At 41.7% G+C, this 23,930-nt stretch overlaps 1 protein-coding gene and 1 non-coding gene across 2 annotated transcripts in view; one reads left to right on the top strand and one right to left on the bottom strand.

Moving 5' to 3' along the window:
* sez6b (seizure related 6 homolog b) overlaps positions 1 to 23,930 on the bottom strand; it is a 186,924-nt gene that overhangs the window by 96,963 nt on the left and 66,031 nt on the right. The window contains exons 2-3 of the mRNA XM_046388115.1: positions 21,541 to 22,107; positions 16,716 to 16,849 (exon numbers count right to left, since the gene is read on the bottom strand). Coding sequence (XP_046244071.1) covers positions 16,716 to 16,849; positions 21,541 to 22,107 — 701 coding nt within the window. The remainder of the gene's footprint in view (positions 1 to 16,715; positions 16,850 to 21,540; positions 22,108 to 23,930) is intronic.
* Positions 20,352 to 20,535, top strand: LOC124059996. Its single transcript, XR_006843479.1, has one exon. It is a non-coding gene; the product is annotated as a U2 spliceosomal RNA (small nuclear RNA).

Raw genomic sequence — 23,930 nt, 5'->3', positions numbered from 1 at the left:
TCTGCCCTTTACTGTACTGCAAACAAAGTTTAGCCTGTGGCTACAGTTTTGTGAATCTGCTCAGCTATTTTTTTCAAAGTGTAACCAATGCAATTAACGCTTTGAAGAAAACCCACGTCGACCTCTCTGACAGTGCAAAAAAAAAAAGTAACGAGGCAAAGAGTATAGATATGCATGTTTATGGTAATGAAGCTCACGCATAGTGTAGCATTGGCGTGCAGCTACTGTTGAATTAATTATCCTCTGCTTCAGGTATCCCTCCTAAGTACATCATTTCTCTCTTGTTTCTCAGCTCCTCTGTCATGTGGCACGCATGGGATTATTAGTCTGGGTGACAACACAATAAACCTACGGATTTCACCATTTCACCATCAGTGGTTTTTCAGCCACAACATGCAACTACTCATAATACGACTGTGACACCTTATCATTACAAGCTAACAACAAAACAGAGAAACCTAACCTGTGAAAAACCCTTTCATACATATCGCAAATGAGCAGGAAAATGGCTAAAAGTTATGCAGCTTTTCCCACAGGACATGAATCTTACCTATTGCTCTTGGAAACTGTCTTAGCATTGACAAATGCTTCCCTAATCAATCTCTGCCATCAGTACAGATAGGAACTGAAGATAGAACTGTGCTTTATTGAACTGAGGAAGAGTCTGGCTCAGCTAAAGCAGTTGAGGGTATTGATCCATCAGTCAATACCCTGCACTATTCGTGGGCAAACCTTTGCTGACTGTTGTTTGTATCTGTTTCAAGCTCTCTTCAGGGAGATTGCTATTTGGCCTTGGCTCTCATTTTTATATGGTCAGCTGGGATTCATGCTCAGGCTGAACACACCGGCAAGGCTCTCGTTAAACCAGAAGACTGTCAAAGTAATCACAACAGAGAGTCACAGCTTACAGCAGTATCAGTAGTTATGCCAATTTACTTGTAGATCACATTTAAAAAATACACACATTGACCAAAATGCTGAAAAGAGAAGATACTCCAATAATTAAAATAAATTTAAAATAAATGTCAATATGCATTTGAAATGTGGATGTATATGAAAAAACACAAAACTGCCAGTAGATGAATTTACCTTCTGGTTTTGTTTTGTTTTTTTTCTCTCTCGCTCTTTCAAATTTGACTGAACGATGGCTGAGTGCTGCTTGAACTGACATGGAAGGAAAACTTGCCAATATCCTGAACTCAACCTGTGTCATAGCACTGAATGGAAGAAGGTTTCTATCACTTCCAGTCAGAGCTGGAGTAAATAATACTCTTTGTGACAGTAGAACCACTGCACCACTGTGCCACCCACTGGCTTACCAGCATCCTCTAAATCTACTAAAAATAAGCAACATTTCTCTGCGGCATCTAAAGGAGAATGAAGTGTTATAAATAAAAGTAAATAAAAGTGATAGTTAAAACAAGAAAAGCAGGAAACTCCCTCAGCTCCCTCAAAACTGACACCAGAAAACAAGAGAAAAAGAGCAGAATATGCACTGACTACTGTGGGAGGAAAACAAAAATCAGCAGAGTACAGCTCTGAAACCTAAGCAGCCACGGAAACTGGTGCTGTGGTCAGAGTTGCAGCTGTGCTCCAGACTCGAATCCATCACAATCATATTGTGATAATTATTATTGCTAATGATTCATTTCAGCCATGACAACCACAGCCACATACATTGAGAGAGTGAATGTTTCATGAAAGACCACTATCATCCTGAAAATAAAGCTGTCCATACAGACGTTTACATTATCTAATAGTGCGAGGGAAAAAACACCAGAAAGTGTTTGAAATTGTGTTCTCTCTCAGTTCCAGCACATGTCTTAGCTTTCAGATGTAATCCAGGCTCTATGTTGCAGAGGTCTTATTATGTCCAAAGATAAGAATTGCAACACCAGAGCTCCTTCGCATTTCTAGGGAGCGTGGCCAGGTAAGGAAGAGGAGATTGAACAAAGCTCACCCCAGGGCTTCCTTGCTGGGGTGATGAACTCTTTTTTCTCCTTTGCCGGCAGCACTTTTCACATATTCTGTGTGCAGCCCAAACCTAAATTCATACATCAAGAGTTCAGCCGTTCAGATCCTTCGGGCCAGAACAGTGAGAAGTTACTAAAATGTGTGAATTTACTAGAATAATAAACTACATTACTGATAAATGCATTTCACCAGGCAGCCTGAACAGACCTGCACTCTATCACAGGACTGACACAGACCCATTGTGCTGTATTGCTAAACAATAATCAACACTGTTATTAAAATAATTGTATTAAAATATCTATAAAAACAAGAATTCCTTGTATATATGTGTGTGTGTGTGTGGCATGTCATTCATGAAATCAATATTTGAATATATGGAATGAACCTTGAATATAGGAAAATATATTATTATATATAATATATTATTTTCGGAACATTGATAAGGGTATACATGTATGTAATTTCAGCAGAGCAACTGGGTTATTCAGACTATTTAAGATTGCAGGTCAATTTGAAAATATAATTGGACTGTTTCATTTGAAAAATAAATAAACCAAAATAAATTTTTGTTCCAAAAATCTCCTATCTCCTTTCACGTCTGGGAACTACAGGTCAAGAGGACCTGTTGTGAAACCTGCCATTGGCATCCTGTCTCCTACCTGGTAGAGCTGGGTGTCAGTACTTGATACCATTTAGGTAGTGACTAAAAGAACCGAGTACAAAGTAGTATCATAACCTCTGCAGTCAAATGATACCTGCACATTTGATTATTTTTGTAGTGTGTGCCCAGCCAATCATGGAAAGCATTCTGTGGTTTAATGCAATCATAGACAGGGCCACTTGCCGCAGCAGCTACAGTCTTTACCGTCTATGTATGGCTATGCTACACTCCTGTGTTGATGGATAAAAACAAAGACATGAAAAGCTGAAGGATTATGTTAGCCCTGCGATTGACTGGCGACCAGTCCAGGGTGAACCCCGCCTCTCGCCTGTAGTCAGTAAAGTAAGTAAAGTGACATATTTTGTCATTGGAGGGAACTCACTCCAACGAAATTTGTTCTCTGCATTTAACCCACCCAAGTGACGTGCACACACACACACAGCAAACCCGGGGCAGTGGGCGACCGCGTGCAGCGCCCGGGGAGCAGTGGGGGTTAGGTACCTTGCTCAAGGGTACCTCAGCCATGGACACCGGGACGGGGAATCGAACCAGCGATCCACCGGTTACGGGTCCGACACCCTAACCGCTGATCCACGACTGCCCCCACAGCTGGGATAGGCTCCAGCTCCCCCGCAACCCTGACAGATAAGCGGTATAGAAAATGGATCGGTGAATGTTAATACATAGGGTGGCATGATCGCGCAGTGGTTAGCACTGTCGCCTCATAGCAACAGGGTTCCTTTCTGGGCCTGTGTGGACTTTACATGTTCTCCCTGTGCCTGCGTGGGTTTTCTCCAGGTACTCCGGCTTCCTCCCACAATACCAGAAACACACACATTAAGTTAATTGGCTACTCTATAATGCCCCTAGCTATGAGTGTGTGTGTGTGTGAATTCTGTTTTTTTGTCAGCGCTGCGATTGACTGGCAACCAGTCCAGGGTATACCCTGCCCCTTGCCTGTAGTCAGCTGGGATAGGCTCCAGCTCCCCCGCGACCCTAATGGATAAGTGGCATAGAAAATGAACGAATGAATGACTGAATGGTAATACATAGACATGATAAAGCACCTCATCAAGAACAGACAAAAGAGTAGAGAGCTGCTCTTATTTGTCTGGACATGCCCCAACTGTCTATTACTTCAGGTTAAATAGTCTGGAATGACTTTAAGGTTACTCGTGTTTTAACTTTTTAGATGACAACAGGCCCTAATACCTACAGTTGGCTTCTTTTAACCATGATCAAATTTGTCCAAGCAGTTGTTTTTTAAACTCATCCAAACTTAACCATGGAGGTGGCAGGTCAGAAAACACTCACTCACATGAATCTTTTTGTTAGGCATTTGGGTCTTGCTGCATCATTTTCCTTCCTCAGTACCATCCACACTTTTTCACTCGCTTTTACATTTCATTGACCAAATTCTGGCTTTTAGGTCATCTGATTCCCATAACTACCTTTTATGGCAACAACCAGAAAGCTGAATCCACACCTAAAACTCATTGCATTTCAGTAGGTGCCACAGATTTTTAAATGATGAGGAGAGCTTTGCTAGTTTAAAATTGTAAAGACATAGCATCTAAGCTGATGTCTAATGCTATGATGTTGCATTCATATCAAATCAAAAATCACCAAAAATAAAAAGTAAATCAGAACCAAGCAACCAACTACTGATAACTGAAAACTGGTAAGGTAAAATGTTCAGTTTTGATGAGTAACCTTGAACATCAGACTGGTGCAATCACTATTTGTTACTGCTGTCTGTAATTCCACAAGTCACCTTAGTGCAGGGGTCGGCAACCCGCGGCTCTAGAGCCGCATGCGGCTCTTCAGCGCCTCCCTAGTGGCTCCCTGGAGCTTTTTCAAAAATGTATGAAAATGAAAAAAATAGGGGGGAATATATATTTTGTTTTAATATGGTTTCTGTAGGAGGACAAACATGACACAAACATTCTTACCGTTTTCCAATGCTGTAAAAATGTTTATAATAAATATTAAATTTCAACATTTCTGTCAACGACGATGTGCGTCATAGCCTACGACACACGTTTCAGCGCGGCGCGGTGCCACGCAGGTGGCTGTTGTAAACAAACCGGCGGGTGCGTCATGGGCCATGGATCCCAAAGAGGAAAAGCGAAAGATAGCTGATGAGAACAGAGGATTCAAGGAAGAATGGACCGAATCATCTGCTTTCATTGCCGATTGCCTGCATGTTTGCTTTGTAATGAGAAGTTGTCAAATAACAAAAAGAGTAATTTGGAAAGACATTTCCAGGGAAGGCATGCTAAATTTGCAGCAGACCACCCAGTTGGGAGTGAGAGAGAAAAAGTGTGATTGCTTTACTTTTGGAGAAATTAGAGGAGCGCAAAGATAGATTTAAGAAGTGGATTGCATCTCCAAACTCCACTTCTGCTGCTAGTTTTGTTGCAACCCGGGAGATAATAACGTGTGGAAAACCGTTCACAGATGGTGAGTACATGAAGGATTCATTCATCAAATTAGTCATTTTGGTAAGCTAATATAGCTAATATACACTTACAGCCTGTGTTCCCTTCATATAAGGCTTATATAAGGCTTTTAATTTTTTTGCGGCTCCAGACAGATTTGTTTTTTGTTTTTTTTGTTCAATATGGCTCTTTGAACATTTTGGGTTGCCGACCCCTGCCTTAGTGGGAAGTATTAGAATGCTGCTGTATTGCTCCTGCTGCCAGTTTGGTGTTCTTACATGGTAAAGGGGTTCAGACTCAACAGTCCCTCTTAATCAAAGACACACATCAGAGGTACACAGGTAATTAAGACCTATGAAGTAGATTAATGATTGTGACTTCTTGATAAAGCACATAAAAAGCCAGCCTTATAGTTTATAAAAAGCTTTGACTGACCTCACAGGTCCACCTGACATCTTTGATGTATGTACAGCATTACTTGAATTTCACATTTGTCCGTCTGCCTATACAGAAAGGGAATCCTTTCAATTTAGTTAAGAGAAGCTGATAAGACATTTTTGCCAAGGAACATTTAAAGAGGTCTGTAAACAAACAAAACAAAAGGACAGATAATCCATGAGCAATTAATTAACCGCCACAGCTCAGCAACATCCTGACACTAGAGTTGTTTTTAATAATGAAAGTAAATGGAAGATGAGAGACAACTGCATCTATTTCATGCCAGGTGTCTGCTCTTCTTCTGTTCTTCTTATCTTTCCTTCTCTCTATTCTCCTTGTATCCTTTCTCCTCCTCTGTTCCAACCAATCTGCCCTTCTTCTCCACTCGGAGAGTGGAGGACGGAAGGATTCACCGGCTGCAGCGGATCCTGCGATAGCGGAGGAGCTGAACTCTTTCTTCGCACGCTACAACACCGCTAGCGCCGCGGCTAATGCTTACGCGGAGGAGCCTGGCAGTAACTCCGGTGAGTCCCGCTTGCTGTCCGTCTCAGAGCACAACGTGAGGACAGCTCTGAGACGCGTGAACAGCAGGAAAGCTGCTGGCCCTGATGGCATCCCCGGGCGTGCACTGAGGGCATGCGCAGATCAGCTGGCTCCCGTCTTCACCTCTATATTCAATATGTCCCTGGCTCACTCTGTTGTCCCTGACTGCTTCAAACGCTCCACCATCATCCCCGTACCCAAAAAGCCCAACCCTGCCTGCAACAACGACTACCGCCCTGTTGCCCTCACCTCGGTGGTAATGAAGTGCTTCGAAAGACTGATAAAGGACTTCATCTGTACTTCATTGCCTGCTTCTTTTGACCCCCTCCAGTTCGCCTACCGCACGAACAGGAGCACCGATGACGCCATCAATCACGTCCTCCACTCCACCCTCACCCACCTGGACAGCGGTTTGGGGAACTATGTGCGGCTGCTGTTCATCGACTACAGCTCCGCATTCAACACCATAGTTCCCCACAGACTGGTCTCTAAGCTCAGGGACCTGGGGCTGAACTCCTCACTCTGCTCCTGGGTCCAGAGCTTTTTGACTGACAGGTCACAGGTAGTGAGGATTGGTAAACACACCTCCAGCCCACGCACCCTTAACATCGGCACCCCCCAAGGATGCGTCCTGAGTCCTCTGCTTTACTCCCTCTACACCCATGACTGTAAAGCCATGCACCCCTCCAACATCATTGTAAAGTTCGCCGACGATACAGTGGTGGTAGGTCTGATCTCCAATAACAGGATAACGGCCTACACGGAGGAGGTGGATGCTCTGGCATCATGGTGTCGTACGAACAATCTAGACATGAACGTCCACAAAACCAAGGAGTTGATTGTGGACTTCAGGAGGGAGAAGCAGAGGAGCCATCATACCCCTCTCAGGATTTATGGGACACTGGTGGAGAGAGTCAGCAGCTACAGGTACCTCGGCGTCCACATCTCCGAGGACCTGACATGGACCACCCACATTTCCACCCTGGTGAAGAAGGCGAGGCAGCGGCTGTATTACCTCAGGCGACTGAGGAAATTCAGGGTCTCCACAGCGCTGCAGAGAACCTTCTTCACTGCAGCCATACAGTCTGTGCTCACTGGGAGCATCACTGCCTGGTATGGCAACTGTACGGCACAGGACAGGAAAGCTCTGCACAGAGTGATCCGCTGTGCTGAACGGACTACCAAGACAGCATTGCCCTCCATGCAAGAGGTGTATGCCAGCAGGTGTACATCCAGTGCACAGAGGATTTTAAAAGACACAAACCACCCGCACAATAGACTCTTTCAGTGGCTGCCATCGGGGAAACGTCTCCGGTCCCGCATGGCCAAAACTGAAAGACTGAGGAAGAGTTTCTTCCCCCAGGCCATCAGGACACTGAACTCTCTTTCCCCCACTTAACCCACCCTCCCATACACACACATGCATACATGTATACTATGTATACGATATGTATATTTATGTATATTTACATTCCCTCTGCCACTGAGGTTAGATCTCTATCTTTACTTTACTTTATTTTATATTTTTATTCTTTATTCTTTATTTTTTATTTTATTCTATTCTCTTGTATTTTTGCACAGTTGTTAAAAGGAGTGTTGTTTTTTTCATTTCACTGTGGATGCACATCCACATGTGACAAATAAAGAATTCTGATTCTGATTCTGATTCTGATTCTCAATCCTTTGTTTTATAATTCCCTTTCCTTTTGTTTCTTTTTATTCCTATCTATTCCTATACCCACACCCACGTCACACTTTTTCTAGGTATCATTTCAACCGGGGAATGAGGGTGGTCTGTGGTTTGATAATCAGATCCATAGGGCAATGGGTTTTGACTTCATTCATTCAGGCTAACATTAAGTAATTTTAGCATGTCTATCCAGTCAACTTCCAGCAAGCACTAAAGTTGCAGCAGCAGCAGCAAGAAGTTGCTGCTCACCCCACAACAAAGGAATGTTTTTATTAGAAGATTCCCAAGGCAAAACCTAAGATTAAATTCAATGGCAACAATTATTACATTCATTTTTAAGAAGGGAGAACTGAGGGTGTGCTACATCTACAGAGGGATCACCCTTCTCAGTCTCCCTGGGAAGGTCTACGCCAGTGTGCTGGAAAGGAGAGCCCTTCCGTTAGTCGAAGCTCAGATTCAAGAGGAACCATCCAGATTTCGCCAGCTCTACAGCCTTGCGAGGGTGCTATAGTGGGCATGGGAATATGCCCAGTCTACATGTGTTTTGCGTATTTGGAAAAGGCTTATGACCATGTCTCTCGAGTATCCTGCAGGGGTCCTCCAGGAATATTGAGTGGATGGTCTGTTGCTACTGGCCATTCAATAACTGTATCCGTCTCTGCTTTTTGTGGATGATGTGGTCCTACTGGCGTAATCGAAGTCTGAGGCCATGTTTCTCAGCAAAAAAAGGGTGGGCTGCTCACTACCGGTCAGAGGGGAGTTACTGCCTCAAGTGGAGGAGTTCAAATATCTTGGGAAGACTGAAAGATGAATCGGGGCAGCGTCTGCAATGATGCAGATGCTGTACTAGTCTGTTGTGGTGTGGTGAATTTACCGGTCCATCTACATCCCAACGCTAAATTATAGTCACGAGCTGTGGGTAGGGACTGATAGAACAAACAGCTGAAATGAGTTTCTTCTGCAGGGTGGCTGGGCTCAGCCTTAGAGATTGGGTGATGAGCTCAGACATCTGGGAGGGGCTCAGAGTAAAGCCACTACTTCTCCATATGGAGAGGAGTCAGATGAGGTGGTTTGGGCACCAGGACGGTCAGGATGCTTCCTGGATATCTCCCTGGGGAGGTGTTTGGAGTGGCTGGGGACAGGACAAACTGCCTTCCTGAAGCTGCTGACCCCGTGACCCAGGTCACATGGCCCTTTCACAGCTGCCGACTGTGAAAAAGGCAAATTTTATCTAACGTAAATCTATGGATGAACAGTGATGAGGAACAATGACTGTAAGAAAGTTGGTATACTGCAGGGCGTAAGGTGGTGCAGTGGTTAGCACTGTCGACTCATAGCAAGAGGGTTCCAGGTCTTGGCTGGGTCTGAATCCCGGTCTGGGCCCTTCTGTGTGGAGTTTATATGTTCTCTCTGTGCCTGCCTGGGTTTTCTCCGGGTACTCCGGCTTCCTCCCACAATACCAAAAACATGCACGTTAGTCGTCTTTGTGTGTTGGCCCTGCGATTGACTGGCGACCAGTCCAGGGTGAACCCTGCCTCTCGCCCGTAGTCAGCTGGGATAGGCTCCAGCTCCCCCGCGACCCTGACGGATAAGCGGTATAGAAAATGGATGGATGGTATGCTGCAGAATTCTCTCACAGTGGACAATAAATGATTATTCTAATCCTGATGTAGTTCCTTTTTGCATCAATGCATATTGTTGCAAAGTGTCAGAGGATGCTGGACTGTGCTCCAACCACACAACAAGTTAGTCAGGGTTGGTCAGCAGCAATAATTTCTACAGAGCTACCCGTGTGGTAACATTAAAAGGCGCAGTTTGAACTTTGAACAGAGGTTTTGTTTGCTATTGCAGAAAAAGTGATTTTCAGTTTCCAACTATTGACTTGAACAATACTAAAGTATTATGTAATTGTTATTCCTGATTACACTTAACTGTGATTATTCAGTTACCATAAAACATTACCATTAAGGTTTCACAAAGACATACCACGGAATTTGTGTATTTACACAGTACAATTGTTTGATTCAGATAGAAGCAGATTATATAAACTGGGTGATACAATCAGTTTGCACACAATCACTTTTTGGCACATTGATAGGAACAGCTGCAGCTTCAGGTCTGTTGCTGCTCACAAAACAGAAGAGTGTATCTCCCTGATCATGTCAAACAAGTCTTGAACCTCTCTTTCTTTCCCTGTCATGGGAGCACCTGATAGTGGGAAAGTGAGTTGCATGATGTATAATTTTTCATAGCAAATTAAGAAATATGTTGAATAAAGTGTTGCAAGTTCTGTAGGCCAACTTAAAACTACTCATTACAGCCCATACAGCTGCATCAATCTCTGGAACACTTGCTAACACTTACTACACCTTGAACTGGTTGCCTGTTTGTTGGATTGTGGGAAGAAACCGGAGTGCCTGGAGAAAAGCCATGCAAGCACAAGGAGAACATGCAAACTCCAAACAGAAGGACGCAGACCAGGATTCCAACCTGGAACCCTCTTGCTGTGAGGGGACAGTGCTTTCAGAGCAGGGGGGGGGGGACTCACTCATCATGTCCCATCACCAGTACAGCACTAACTCGCCCTCTCCCCCGGAGCTCTTGTGCTCCATCTTTTCTCAGCACTTTGGAGCATGTTGCTGGATCCAGAATCTCCTACCCCGCCCTCCTGAGGCCTGGTACCGCTGCTGGATCCTGAGTTCTCTATGGCCCTGCCTACTGCACTGATAGTGCTGCTGGATCCAAAACCCTCTCCATGGCCCTGCCTGGATTCTGCTGTTCCTGCTCTGCACTGTTCTCTCTATCCTCCCTGTATGTCCTCTCTCCCTCTCCTTTTTCTCTCTATCTCCCCCTCTCCTGTCTCTCTCCATCTCCCTGTCTCTCCCCCCTCTCCCTCCCTGCGGTCACAGCAGAAGGCCGTTTACACTGAGTCTGGTTCTGCTCGAGGTTTCTGCCTGTTAAAAGGAAGTTTTTCCTCGCCACTGTCGCCATATTCTTACTTGGTGTGGGGTTTTGCCCTGGGACCTGTTTCTCTCTGATTCTCTTCTTTTTTTGTTGTTTGTTCTTGTTGTTGTTTACACACCAATAAAGTGTCTTGGGATAACTGTGTTATGAATTGGCACTTTAAATAAAACTGAATTGAACTGAACCACTGCACCACCGTGCTGCCCTGGACAAATCTGACAGTGGATTTGGAGGGGAGCAAAGCTAGAGGACATGCCCTTGGTTTTACTGTCCAGCTGTTTTGGAATTGGTAAAATGAATCACTTTCTGTCAGGGCATTAAGCTTTATCATCAGTTTGTTGCTGCATATTTTTGTTTCTCATGATGCATATAGGCAGTGCTATTCCTCTGTTTGGTGGACCTATGCAGCGTTACTGGATGCTCTGTTGACTTAAGGGTAATTTGTTCAAACTGTTCCATGGTAAAACTGCTGTGGCTACAGTTAGGAAGATGGTGTTGAAATAAGTGGTGTCGAGGCCCATTTTTAGTAGTAGGATGATTTAACAAGTGGAGGTTAGTTCCATCCTCCCAACTTTTCACATATTTGCCTTTTTACCCTCCTTTTCATTGAAGAATCCACCCATGTCTCAAATTATACACTCTTGCTCTCATGTCTTTTCAAATTCTCCTATTTGGCTCCATCCAGTTTCCTCTCTTTTTCCTCCTTCTGCTTTCTCATTCTCCTATATTGTTTTCCCTTCCTTTCCTTTCCTCTTCACATCAACGACAGGAAACAGCTGGGAGACATCATTGATGATGATTTGCTACCACATATTCATTTTTTATCCTAAATATATTAGGCCCGGCACCTGGAAGGTCAGTGGCGTAATGGCCATTGTATATTTTATGAGCAGCAGGAAGCAAAGCTCTTGGAGTTAATCATGTGAACGAGGTGGTTTTCAGGTAGAGACAAGGGCGCTGCTTAAATCATCACGTAAGCCTCCCCAAAAAGGTCAGACACTTCAAAATGACACTGAATGCCCTAGAGTGGATGTGGGGCTGTAATCATTTGGAGCACCTGCCATTGTATACTGGCCAAATGCATTTGTGAAGGTGACATTGGGCATCTACAGGAACTGGTGCATCATAATGTCATTTCTGTGTATGTGCCTTCAGTATGTTTGCAATTCAAGGAACAGAGGTTAACATGTTTTCCTGCGCTCATGTGTCTAAAGTATTAAAATCTTTCCAGTTATTCATTATGTAAATTCATCCATTAAAGGCATAACATACAGGAATTGTTCACTGCTGTGTGTAAGCACATCATGAAGCAACTTTGGAGAAAGATAGTTGATTCTCATTCCAACTCACTCAGAGAGACACAACAATCAGCTCTTTCGTCAGACTCAGTGATGCCCAGAAACTTCCTGACTACAACAAAATAATAAAAAAAAAAGAAGAAGAAAACAAACAGAAAGCAATGCTTTTGAAGATAAAGTTTGAGGCAAGACACCAGGTGAGGGGTGAAGCGCGGGTGAGGGAAATGGAGTGACTGCAGGGCAGGTGCATGGAAGGATCAGGAATGGAAGTAGACGTACCTGGGGGCAGACAGGTAAAGAATAATGGTGAAGGGGCTTGCCAAAGTGGGGATGTGGCTGAACAGAAGGACAGAGTGAGAGGACACCATAACATCCTGCATATTCTAAGTATTTCTGCAAGAAATTGTTGGCTCGATGCTGCAAAGTGCTCTGCGATGAGCGATAGCTGGCCAGTATCTCACTATGACAAAAATAAGGACTTGCAGCTGTCAAGTAACTAATTGGCAAAACAATTTACTCAGAGGACTCTGTCTACATAACAACATGGCACTTTGGGGCATTTTCTGAAACACCTTCTGCTATCATTTTTCTTGGGAGGATAACCTCTGAGAGTATGATGTATCTACAAGCAATCATTAAAACAACAATTTTCTATAGTTTACAAATCCACTATTACTATCACACAGCAGAGTACAGGACACATTTAACAAGAATGGGTTGTCGTAAATGTTGCAGGAACAATCAGTCGTATAGTTCAAAATCTACAGAAAAATGAGCTGATTCATTTTTGGTTCTACCACGTTTCTGTTTTTCTCCTGCTTTGCCATTTCCAGTTCCTACAGCACTGCCGTCCTTAATCTTGCCGAAGGCCCTCTGTGAGCTTGAAATAAATTTGTAGGCTACATCGTGTAAGCTCTTTGAAATGGCCACAGTCAAAGGTTGGGTAAAAAGCTTGTAAACATGGAGAGGATCAAGATGTGATTAATCTGACAAATGGGAAATTGTATGTATGGGAAATTATACTACATGGAAAAACCATTCACTTAAAAATATCACAAAGGTTTAGCTTTGTGATGAGCCTCAAAATTTTTGTTTAAGTCATGTCTTTGTGTGCAACGCTTTTTGATCTTTTGCAGATGATCCAAGGTCAAACACCTTGGATCTTGACTTCTTTTCAGCTTCGCGCTAAGCGTCTCTGTATCAACTACCAATAGTACCAATACCAATAGACTTATAAAGGGAACAGAAGTAGGCAAACTCAAAGTAGCTGAAAGTCCAGATATAAAACAGTCTAAGTAGAATAACCAAAATCCAGAAACTCAACAAAAGGAGTCCAAAAGGTAATCAGCTACACAATGAGATACGCAGAAGCAGGATGACGAAAATGAAGCCGGGAGACAGGGAGCCACAGGTACCACAAGGAACACAGCCAACACAGACGAACTGACACAGCACAGATTATATGCACAGAGGAGACTAGACAAAGGTGAAAACAATTAGGGTGGGGCAGGCAATCGAAACTGGAGGGAAAACAGACAAAGGAAATGTAAAGGTAAATAAGGCACGAGAGAAGAGAACTACAAAACAAAACAGGAACTAAACCTTGTTTTAAATCTGAATATGTTGTTGAATGTTGTCCATTATGTTTACACAGGACAGTGTAAACAGGACAGTGAATAGTGAAATGTTCCCCTCTTGCTTGTAATGATGGCAGCATTTATCTTATTAGTTTTCCTTTTTGTCAATTCAGTTCCTTTAAAGCAGGGTCAAACTTTCATCATGGACCACATCAGCAGTTTGGCATGTTGGCATGTTGTAATATCAGACTATTAATCTCCTTCTTTTCATAGAACATAACTGCCTTGGTTTTAGCAAGCTAGATGCCTTCAGTGTGATAACGCACAGAAAAATTCTGGCAAATGCTTTCAAGGATGTGAACAATGACCTACAGGTCACTGTGTCAAACTACAATGAGTAAAAACCTGCTTCAAGACCATACAAAAGGCCAGCTAATATAATAGCCAGAGATGAAAAAATCAGTAGTTTATGTACAAAGTATTAAGGGTATTAAGATCGGATCAAGTTATAGCTTCATGAAATGTTATCATCTGCCAAACAAGAGGCGAGAAGACATAATGGAACTGTATTTTTAAAATGACCAGTAAATTGGTCTCAGCATCTGCTATGTAAGCTGTACATCTCCACTCTGCCGGCCCAAAGATGGCTGGAGTAGTATTGTTGATGAAAATTTGAAATGCTAATTAGAGGCATCCCTCAGACAATTGACCAACATCATGATCAGTGTGATTTGGACAAATGGACAATGTCAGTGTGGGTCCATAGCCATTACATGCACAGGGACAATAGTATCTGTATAAATACAAAACTAAGCCTGGCAAAGGTCACATGCCCCCCACAACACCCTCACCCTACACCACACTCCACTACACCACCCTATCCTAACTGAGTACTACGTACTGAGTGTTGCACTAGTTCCTCTACCTCACTGTTAATATAGTTAGCCTACTGCCTATTGCTGTATACACTATATTGTCCATTGCACTAGTGATTTATAGTTAATTTAACATCTGTAAATATCATTTGTAAATTGTGTTATAGTTTCCGCCTACACTGGATGCACATTTAAGCACATATCCATCTGTATAGTATGTTCATAGTACTTATCAACCCTGTATATTATGACAACAATCTGTACATCATGTTTATAGTATATCTATAGCATAGACACCTGTACATACCCTGTACATACTGTAAATTATTGTATACCTGGCACTTACTGCTTATTGCACTTCTGGTTAGATGCCAAACTGCGTTTAGTTGCATTGTACTTGTACATGTATAATGACAATAAAGTTGAATCTAATCTAATCTAATCTAATTTATTATGATGTCAGCACATCACCTTGCTAGAAAGTTAATCCATTTAAATGCTTGAACAATATGTCCATAGTCACTAATCATATTCTAAATCATACTCTCACAGACAGAAATTTTTATATACATTTCTAGACAGTGTTGGACACTACACAGTTGGACACTTGGACACTAAACCACATGGTTCTACTGTAGCTTGAAACACCTGCTTTTAAAAGTTTTTAAAAAAATCATTCAACCATACACTACTGTCCCGCTGCTGCGATATGTCCATTTTTAGTATATAAGACAATTTAAGATACGTTTTTCCTGTCACGGCAAATTTAGTTATTAACATTAATAACTTTATGTAATTACTTTCCATGCTGCGTATTGTGTGCTTCAGCATCACATTCAAGACACACTGTTTTAAATAAATGTTCTCTGGCTTAGTACCAGTCTAAGGAGAGATTTACTGAGTTTTATAAGATAAGATGAACTTTATTGATCCCGCAGTGGGGAAGTTCACCTGTTGTGGCAGCTCACAAGGACAGCAAGAGGAGTGCAAAAAGCAAAGAGTGTGCAAAAACAGTTACAAGAGAGTGTAGAGGTAAAATAAATTAACAATATACAAGGTAAGTAAAAATAGTACACTATAAAGCTATATACAAGTCCTCGTAAGGGAAGAAAGAGGACTAGACCATAGAATTATACAGTCTAACAGCAGCGGGAATGAAGGACCTGCTGTAGCTCCTTCCTACACTGAGGGTGTAGCAGTCTGCCGCTGAAGGAGCTGCTCAGAGCCTCCACTGTCTGATGCAGAGGATGAGAGGTGTTGTCCATGATGGATGTCAGCTTGGCTAACATCCTCCTCTCACCCACCTGCTCCACGGAGTCCAGTGGGCAGCCCAGGACAGAGCTGGCCCTCCTGACCAGCTTGTTCAGTCTCTTCCTGTCCCGGTCTGTGCTGCCCGGTCCCCAACAGACCACAGCATACTGAATAGCAGAGGCTACCACAGAGTCATAAAAAGTCCTTAGAAGGGGCCTGCACACTCCAAAGGACCTCAGTCTCCTCAGAAGGTGGAGGCAACTTTGGCCCTGCTTGTACAGGGCATCTGTGTTATGTGACCAGTCCAGTTTATGGTTGAGGTGGACACCCAGGTACTTGAAACTGTCTTTATGTGGTAAAAGGCAAAATACTGTTGTTGTAATTCATATTAAACTGTCTGCATATAATTTACTAATCAAAAAAGATGATTATGTTTACTCACTGCAAGGACAGCAAGACTGTTTTAGAACAGTAAATAGATGTACATACTCAAAAACTTATTTGGGGGTAAAAATCCTGTTTGTTTGACCATGCCAACGTCCTCCTGTATGTTCGAACTTTCTCACTTTATACTGTATATTACACATCACCTGACATTTTTTTTCTCTATGACATTGAAAACACTGCGGTTTTGATTGGCCTTTTGAGACCAGGCTGCTCTAGAAATCCCAACCTAATAGTGAAGCCATGCGCACTCTCCAACTCTGAAAAAGCAGCTGATTCTTTGGTGGAGACTAGCTTCCTTCCAACACTTTCAACTTGTGTCATATGAAAACTAAAGTATTCCTTTAATATCATAGAGATCTGAATGCCTTATTGCAGTAAATACAATCATCCAAGATTTTGAGTGGCCCCATATGACCACCCTTATTAAAAAAAAATTTAGGGTTGCCACTGAAAACAGTGGCAAGTTTATTAAGCGTGAGTTTACCATAAAATTAGATTTGCTGAAAACAGAACAAGAAAATGATGTGTGCTGGATGGATGTTAGTCTAACTCTTACCTGGACCTCCACTCCAAAGCCCATATAAACGGTAATGATGTAGCTGCAGTCCAAAGTGGAGTGAAAAGCAGAGCTGGACTGTGGTGGAGCCTCTATGTATCCTTCTGGTCCAGTCAGGTTCAGCAGACAGGGAACTGCAGGGACAAACAGCAGCATGTTGGAACCAGTAAGGACACACACACACACACACACACAGTCATGCTTCCATCACTTTTGGGGACATTACATAGATTTACATTAACTTCAAACATAGTTAAGTTTGAAGTTGGAAGCTAAAAGCCTTTCTACAGTCTAGTCCACAGAGATAGAAAGAGACGATTAAAATGCCAAAAACGCATACAGAGGTGGTACAGCTAATCCCATTGCATTTTGACTGACATTTACACCAGATTTACCTGATTCAGATCAAATGGCCAGATCTGTATATATATATATGTCAAAAGTCACATATAAAAGGGGTATTAGAAAAGCCAAGATGGTCAAACCAGCATAAGTCAGTGAAAATCTATACACGTACTGTACAAGTACAGACATTGCTATAAACACACATAGACACTTTGTTTGAAGGTTTTCTGCCTCTCTGACTGCTTTGCCAAGCAGCTCAGCCCTGCAATGGGACAGCTGAGGACAAAATATTTCCTAGTGGCCTTCAGGGGTTTGTTCTCCACCACCTTTGTCCCTCCCTCTCTCTCTCTCTGTGAGCTAAAAAGTAAACTTTTGCTGGTCTTCCTTATGAAGAAGAACATCCCGACTGTGTCCCCTCGGCCCTTCATCTCAGGTAGTGTCCACTCTAGCTTTATTACTGCACTGTTGAAAGGATGTCTGTGCCACAGTGGGATTTAGTGTACAGTACTGCCAGTCTGTTCTTTGACCAGACATCTCCTGCACACAGATGAGCTGATTAATCAAGCTGTGCCTATCTTACTCTTCCTGACCTGCAAGTCCACCAAGAAATCACCAGCCTGATATTTATTTGCTCCATCCCCTCTCTTTATACCTAACTATCTCAGGGTTCTGCAGTCCCTGTTTGGATCTCTTGATTAAGGGTTAGTGATGCACTGATGCTGTGGTAATTTATTTCAGTCCCATGGTTGTGTGATCAAGAATCATGCAAATAGAGAAGATATTAGTTGACAGAGTGAAGACGGCATGGGTGCGCTCAAAAGAGAAAAAACATGCTTTGGAAAAAGTGTAATAGGAAGGAGAGCTGCTGTGGTGTTGAACAAAAAAATGTAAAGATAAAGATATATGTAAAGATGTCATTTTAGTTTCCAAATGTGATTTTATTCTTTTCTTTTTTCTTTGTCACTTTACATACATTTACATACATATGTAAAGGGATATATGCTTACAATGTGTGGGCTAACCCCTATGAAAGTTGACAACTGTGAGACAAATGTGGCGAAACATCTGCTCATTAATCCAAATCACTCTTGATTGCACTGTGACACACATCCACCTATTAGTGATGTAGTGATTTGGAGGTCAAAAACAGCTGGCATCTAAATTCTGACAATTCTGGAAAATTTTGAATGAAATTCCCACAAACTAAGAGAATACAATATGAAATGAGATTTTAAAATGAGTAACACGGTATATTAATCTTAATGTCCACAGCAGATTTTTGTCAATATAGTTTTTCAAGATATGGAAATGATTTACAGCAAACAAGGAGGAAAATAATGACCAACTAAATGGATATTCCACTAACTGAGATCCTCCGCAATGAAATGTAGAACACAAAATATACAATGTATATTGTATGCAGAATGCTGAAACTATTTGATAATTTATTATACAAGAGCAGCCTCAAGAACTTACATGCACAATTTCTGAGGACCACGTTCCTCAATAAGTGAGAAAAGAAAAAACAACAACAACAACAACAACAACAAAAAACAAATAAAAAAAACACTTGGACTTGCTATTGGGAAATAACAAAATCAAATTGTGGTATAATGGGTTAGAGGCTGCCACACAGAGTGGTGGTCAAAACTGCTTTCAGGTTGTTTCTTGCTTTTGATGTTTTGATGATTACAGTGGTTTGTGGTCATTTCAAAAACTAAAACTGATCCATCTTGTGTCACTCCATCTGAGGAAACACAACTGGCAAAATATGTCTATCTCAGCCTGTTGGTGTTGGTTATTGTTTCAATTAACTGGTCACTGAAACAATATGAGGTTTGAATGATGTGTGAATTTATTATAAAATTACAAAGCTTTGTAAAATTCCATGAATTGAAAGTATAGTAGTAACTATAAAACTGTTAAGGAACCTTTTTTTATTCAATTCAATTATTATTTTATATAGCACCTTATCCAATCAAAATTGTCTCTCTGTGCTTTACCCAGAACCTGAACCCCTGAGCAAGCAGACAGTGGCAAGGAAAAACTCCCTTTTAACAGGAAGAAACCTTGAGCAGGACCCAGCTCACAAGGGAGACTATGTATTGTATGTATTTGTTTTTTAGCTCATATGTTGTTTAAATTAGTTATAAAAGCACTACATAGACCAGAGGTCGGCAACCTGCGGCTCTTTCACCCCTCTTGTGTGGCTCCCGTGGCTAAGAGAGGGCGAACATATTTTGGGGAAAAAATGATGTGAATATAATAATGGACACTTAATTTAAATTGATTTCATTCTAGTCATTCAGTGTTTTTTTCGCTGTGCAACCGAGCGATCTATATGTACGCCTATACTTGCTATCATAAAAATGAAACACGGAGGCTCCGTTGAATGAACGACCGTAACCTGCGTCCGTTTATTAGCACTCTTTAACAACGTCTGCATACCAACAGCAACACCATTTCTGGACTCTTCCTTCAAAAATAAAAGCACTACCTGAACCTGTAAATCATATGCCAGAAGAACATATTATTATATATTATATATAATTGACTACTTTTAAAAAGTAGGTTACAGTTGTAATAGTTATTTCTTTGGACACTGGGGTGCCCTTGTGACATTAACGTAAAACTTGTTTTAATATTTCGTCGATCAAAATATCCGTCACGTTCTGTTTGCGACACGTTTCGCCGCCAAATAAGTGACTCATGTTTGGCCCCCGGTAAGCTAGCAGTGGACAAATCAAAGAAGAGAAAAATTGTAGATGAAAATACATCGTTTAGTGCCTCATGGACAGATTCGATTGGTTTTACTGCTGACAAAACTGGCTTACCGGTATGCTTAACGTGTGGTGAGAAATTAGCAAACATTCTTTTATTTTATTTCATATATATTTTAGGGCTGTGCAATTTAACGCATAATTATCACGTATGCATTAACTCGATAATTAATTAACGCAGAGAATTATTTTATTGCACTGTTGTTTTTATGATAATAATTATTTTTAAAGTCCGTTGCTCACTTGCTCACTAAAAAACTGTGTTAATGCGCAATAAAATAAAAATTAACAATTGACAGCTTTAATTAATTTAAGCGTGGACTTGCCCAGCCCTAATGTGATAACACATTAATGTTTCCACAGCCCTAATATATTTATATATTATTTTATTTGAAAATAAATGTATAAGTGCCAGTGTCTTTTTCTCTCAAAGTACAAAAGAATTAGGTGTTTTGTGCTGTAAAAAAATTTTGTCATTTTCTGTTTAAAGTTTATTGATTTCATAAAAGTAACATACTATAGTTCTCATATATAGTGTAGTATCTGTTCTTATCAGTTTAATATCTGATACGTCCTCTATAAGGGGACAGCATATTAAATGGATTTTTAGCACTGGGAGCCGAAAAAGGGGCTTGCTCCGTTCGCTCCACGCATTGACCCGGTGTTGCAGCGCTGCCGGGAACGGTGCATGGGGGCAGTCGTGGATCAGCGGTTAGGGTGTCGGACCCGTTACCGGTGGATCGCTGGTTCGATTCCCCGTCCCGGTGTCCATGGCTGAGGTACCCTTGAGCAAGGTACCTAACCCCCACTGCTCCCCGGGCGCTGCACGCGGTCGCCCACTGCCCCGGGTTTGCTGTGTGTGTGTGCACGTCACTTGGGTGGGTTAAATGCAGAGAACAAATTTCGTTGGAGTGAGTTCCCTCCAATGACAAAATATGTAACTTTAACTTAACTTAACTTTAACTTATATATAAAGCATAAGTTTAAGGAAACTATATGTGGTGTTACTTTCAGTTTAGTGGTCAAATAGGTTTTGTGGCTCTGAGTGGGTTGTAACTTGGTGGGAAACGGGCGAAATGGCTCTTTTAATGCAAAGGTTGCTGACCCCTGACGTAGAAGAACAACATGGGCAGATGTTGACAGTAGACATTGGGTTTGTCAGAGGGGAGGAGGTGGGGGAGTAGAGATGGTGGTGGTATTGGGGAGGTGGGAGAACTGCTTGGTGGATCATGTTTGTGTCCCCCGGCAGCATAGGCCTATAGCAGCATAGCTATGATAGAGATTAAAGATTAACAGTTAGTCAGCCCTATTGTACCTGTGGCTATATATCAAGAAGTGACTGTACCTGTCAGCCCTACACACTTTGTTTGAGGCTAATTATATGCTTTACTAAACAGAAAGGTTTTAAGTTTAGTCTTAAAAGTGGAGGTGGTGTCTGCCTGTTGAACCCAGATTGGCAACTGGTTCCATAGTAAGGGTGCCTGATAGCTAAAGGCTCGTCCTCCCGTTCTAATTCTAATCATTCTAATTCATCTACCTTCAGAAACAAATGAATTAATGAAGACATTAGTAAAGAAAAAAAAATATTTTCTAGTTTCCCATCACACCTAGCTCACCTTTGAACCCACACATACACATAGGTATGTAATTCTTATGCTGCGTGGTATGTCTAAAAATTAATATCAAGACTGTGCTCTTACTTGGACTCTGCATGGTGGTGATGATGGTGGTGGTGGTGATGATGCTGGTTGTTGTTTCCTCTTCATCACTGCTGGCCCTCACATTCTGTGTCAGTCCAGGTTCCTCTGGCCTCACTTCATGTTTCTCCCTTGCAGCAGTAGCAGCAGAGGGGATCATGGTAGCATGTTCTGGATCTTTGAAAACCACGCTGGTGACTGGAACAAGGCTGTTAGAGTGAGAAGTGGCAGCTAATGTCTGCATTAGCAGGGCTGTTTGCATGTTGGAGCTGTGAGTGCTCTCATCTGAAGCCCTTTTATCACTGGATGTTGAGGTGGACAAGGTGGGCTGAGAGTTGGGGTGTGATCTGGATCCTCCACTGTCTTCAAAGTAGTTGGGCTGACTTTGAGGACTGATCAGGACCTGTTGTCTCGGGGGATCCCTGTAGAGGGGATGATGGTTGGGGACATGGACAGATGGGACGGTGGTGACCACAGGAAGCCTCCTACCCATGTCCTGGGTGGTGGGGTACATGCTGGCCCCACTCTCCGGAGTGTCCCCTGGGGTGATGGAAAGACCATCTTCAGAGACTGAAAGACAATGAAAGAGAATCATAGATATGGTTGGATAGGTGTTGACTCATACCACAAAGTCAATAAATACTTGGCCATGCCGTTGCCAAGGTTTCTGGCTTCATTTTCCTGCTTCTTTTCTGCTCTGGCTCCATCAAGACAGCCATTTAACACACTGCCATTTCCACTTTCAAATGATGGCGAATGGTGGTACAGCAAATAACCAGCTAGTGACAAATCTCAGCAACACACTCCAAAAAGCCTTCAAGGTAAAAAAAAAAAAAAACATCACGTGTAAAAGTAGACTTATTCTACCAGTATCTAATATATCCAACATCGTGATATACCATCTTTTTAGTTGACAGTGAAAACAAATTCTTTTCTTAATTTTCTTTCCTTTTTTCACTGACTGACATTGATTCAAAAATAGATTTTCAAATCCTTCCACTAATGGAGCAAACCCAGATTTAAAATTTTTCCAAACAGTGTTGTGTTTGATTTGTTTTAAAGACTTTCCAACATGGCCAATGAGCTTGTTTGTTGTGTATTGAAAGATAACAATGGAAATAGTGCACAAGACTTTATTGCTGTTTTATCAATGACTATTTTAGCATAGTTTTAGCATCAAACAAAATCAATGAACCACTTAGCTTTCACAGAATATGTCTAAAGCAAGCAGGGTCAGATGAAGGCATCAGGAAGCTTTAACAAAAAAGCCTGGGTCTCAGAATCCATGCCAAGACAAGACTTCAGACATTGGAAGAATTCCTGGTGGCTTAACATGCTGATTGGCCTGCAGTGTTCGTGGGTCAGCTACAGCCTCTCAGAAATACCTTTATGATAAGTGAAGATATTTGGAATTTGATTAAAAGGAAACAAACAATGTCGGACTCAGTATATCATATCACATCTACCTTTTCCAAGTTGATTCTGTATACATTGTTTTTTATATTCTACAAACCTAATCATGCTATATAGGAAGCAGAATATCTATAACCATTGAAATTTGGAAAATAAAGGTATATATAGCCTTGTCTGAAACTGAAGACATTTGGCTGTTTTCAATTATTTTGCATTTTTTGTTTTTATTCTATTTTTTCACTAATGGTTTATATTTTATGGGCATTATGATGGACACATCCTTTACTTTACTTGTCAGGTACAGACCCCACAGCAAATGTGCAGCATGACAAGACATCATTGCAGCTTCATTATATTGTGTCTTGAGCTCATTACTATAAACCTACCTGGTCCTCTGTGTCACCCGTTTGTGTTAAATTAAACACAAAATTATTAAGAAAAGTGCACCATGTGAGCATATAATCAACTTAAATGATAAAAACTAGATTTTGAGTAACTACAATAATAGTGCAGAAGCCAACTCATAATAATAAAAAATAAGAACTGAAAAAAATAAACTTTATCTATACAAAACCTTTCAAAAGTGTTGTACAGAAATAAGACAGGATTAAAACACATTATCATTAAGTCAGATAAAGAACCATAATGATAAATACTAATAATAAATCAGATTATATTAGAAATAAGTCAGAGTGCAGGTGAGAAGAAGAAGAATCAGCTTTATTGACAGTATATATATTTTTACATACACACACTGAATTTGACTTCTGCATTTGACCCATGCAACACCCGGCAAATTACATGCAGTGAAACACACACAGGAGCAGTGGGCAGCATCAAGTGCCCAGGGAGCAAATCGGGGGTTAAGTGCCTTGCTCAAGGGCACACCAGCCGGCTAATGGAGGGGGGAGCATTTGTTGCATTAATCACTCCACTACACTTTTCCAATCACTCCACCAAATTTTTCCTGGGGGAATCAA

The sequence above is a fragment of the Scatophagus argus genome, chromosome 5 (genome assembly GCF_020382885.2).
Source record: "Scatophagus argus isolate fScaArg1 chromosome 5, fScaArg1.pri, whole genome shotgun sequence".
NCBI classification, from domain to species: domain Eukaryota; kingdom Metazoa; phylum Chordata; class Actinopteri; family Scatophagidae; genus Scatophagus; species Scatophagus argus.
Note: the sequence above shows the minus strand (reverse complement) of the source record. Positions and strands in the feature narration are given on the sequence as shown.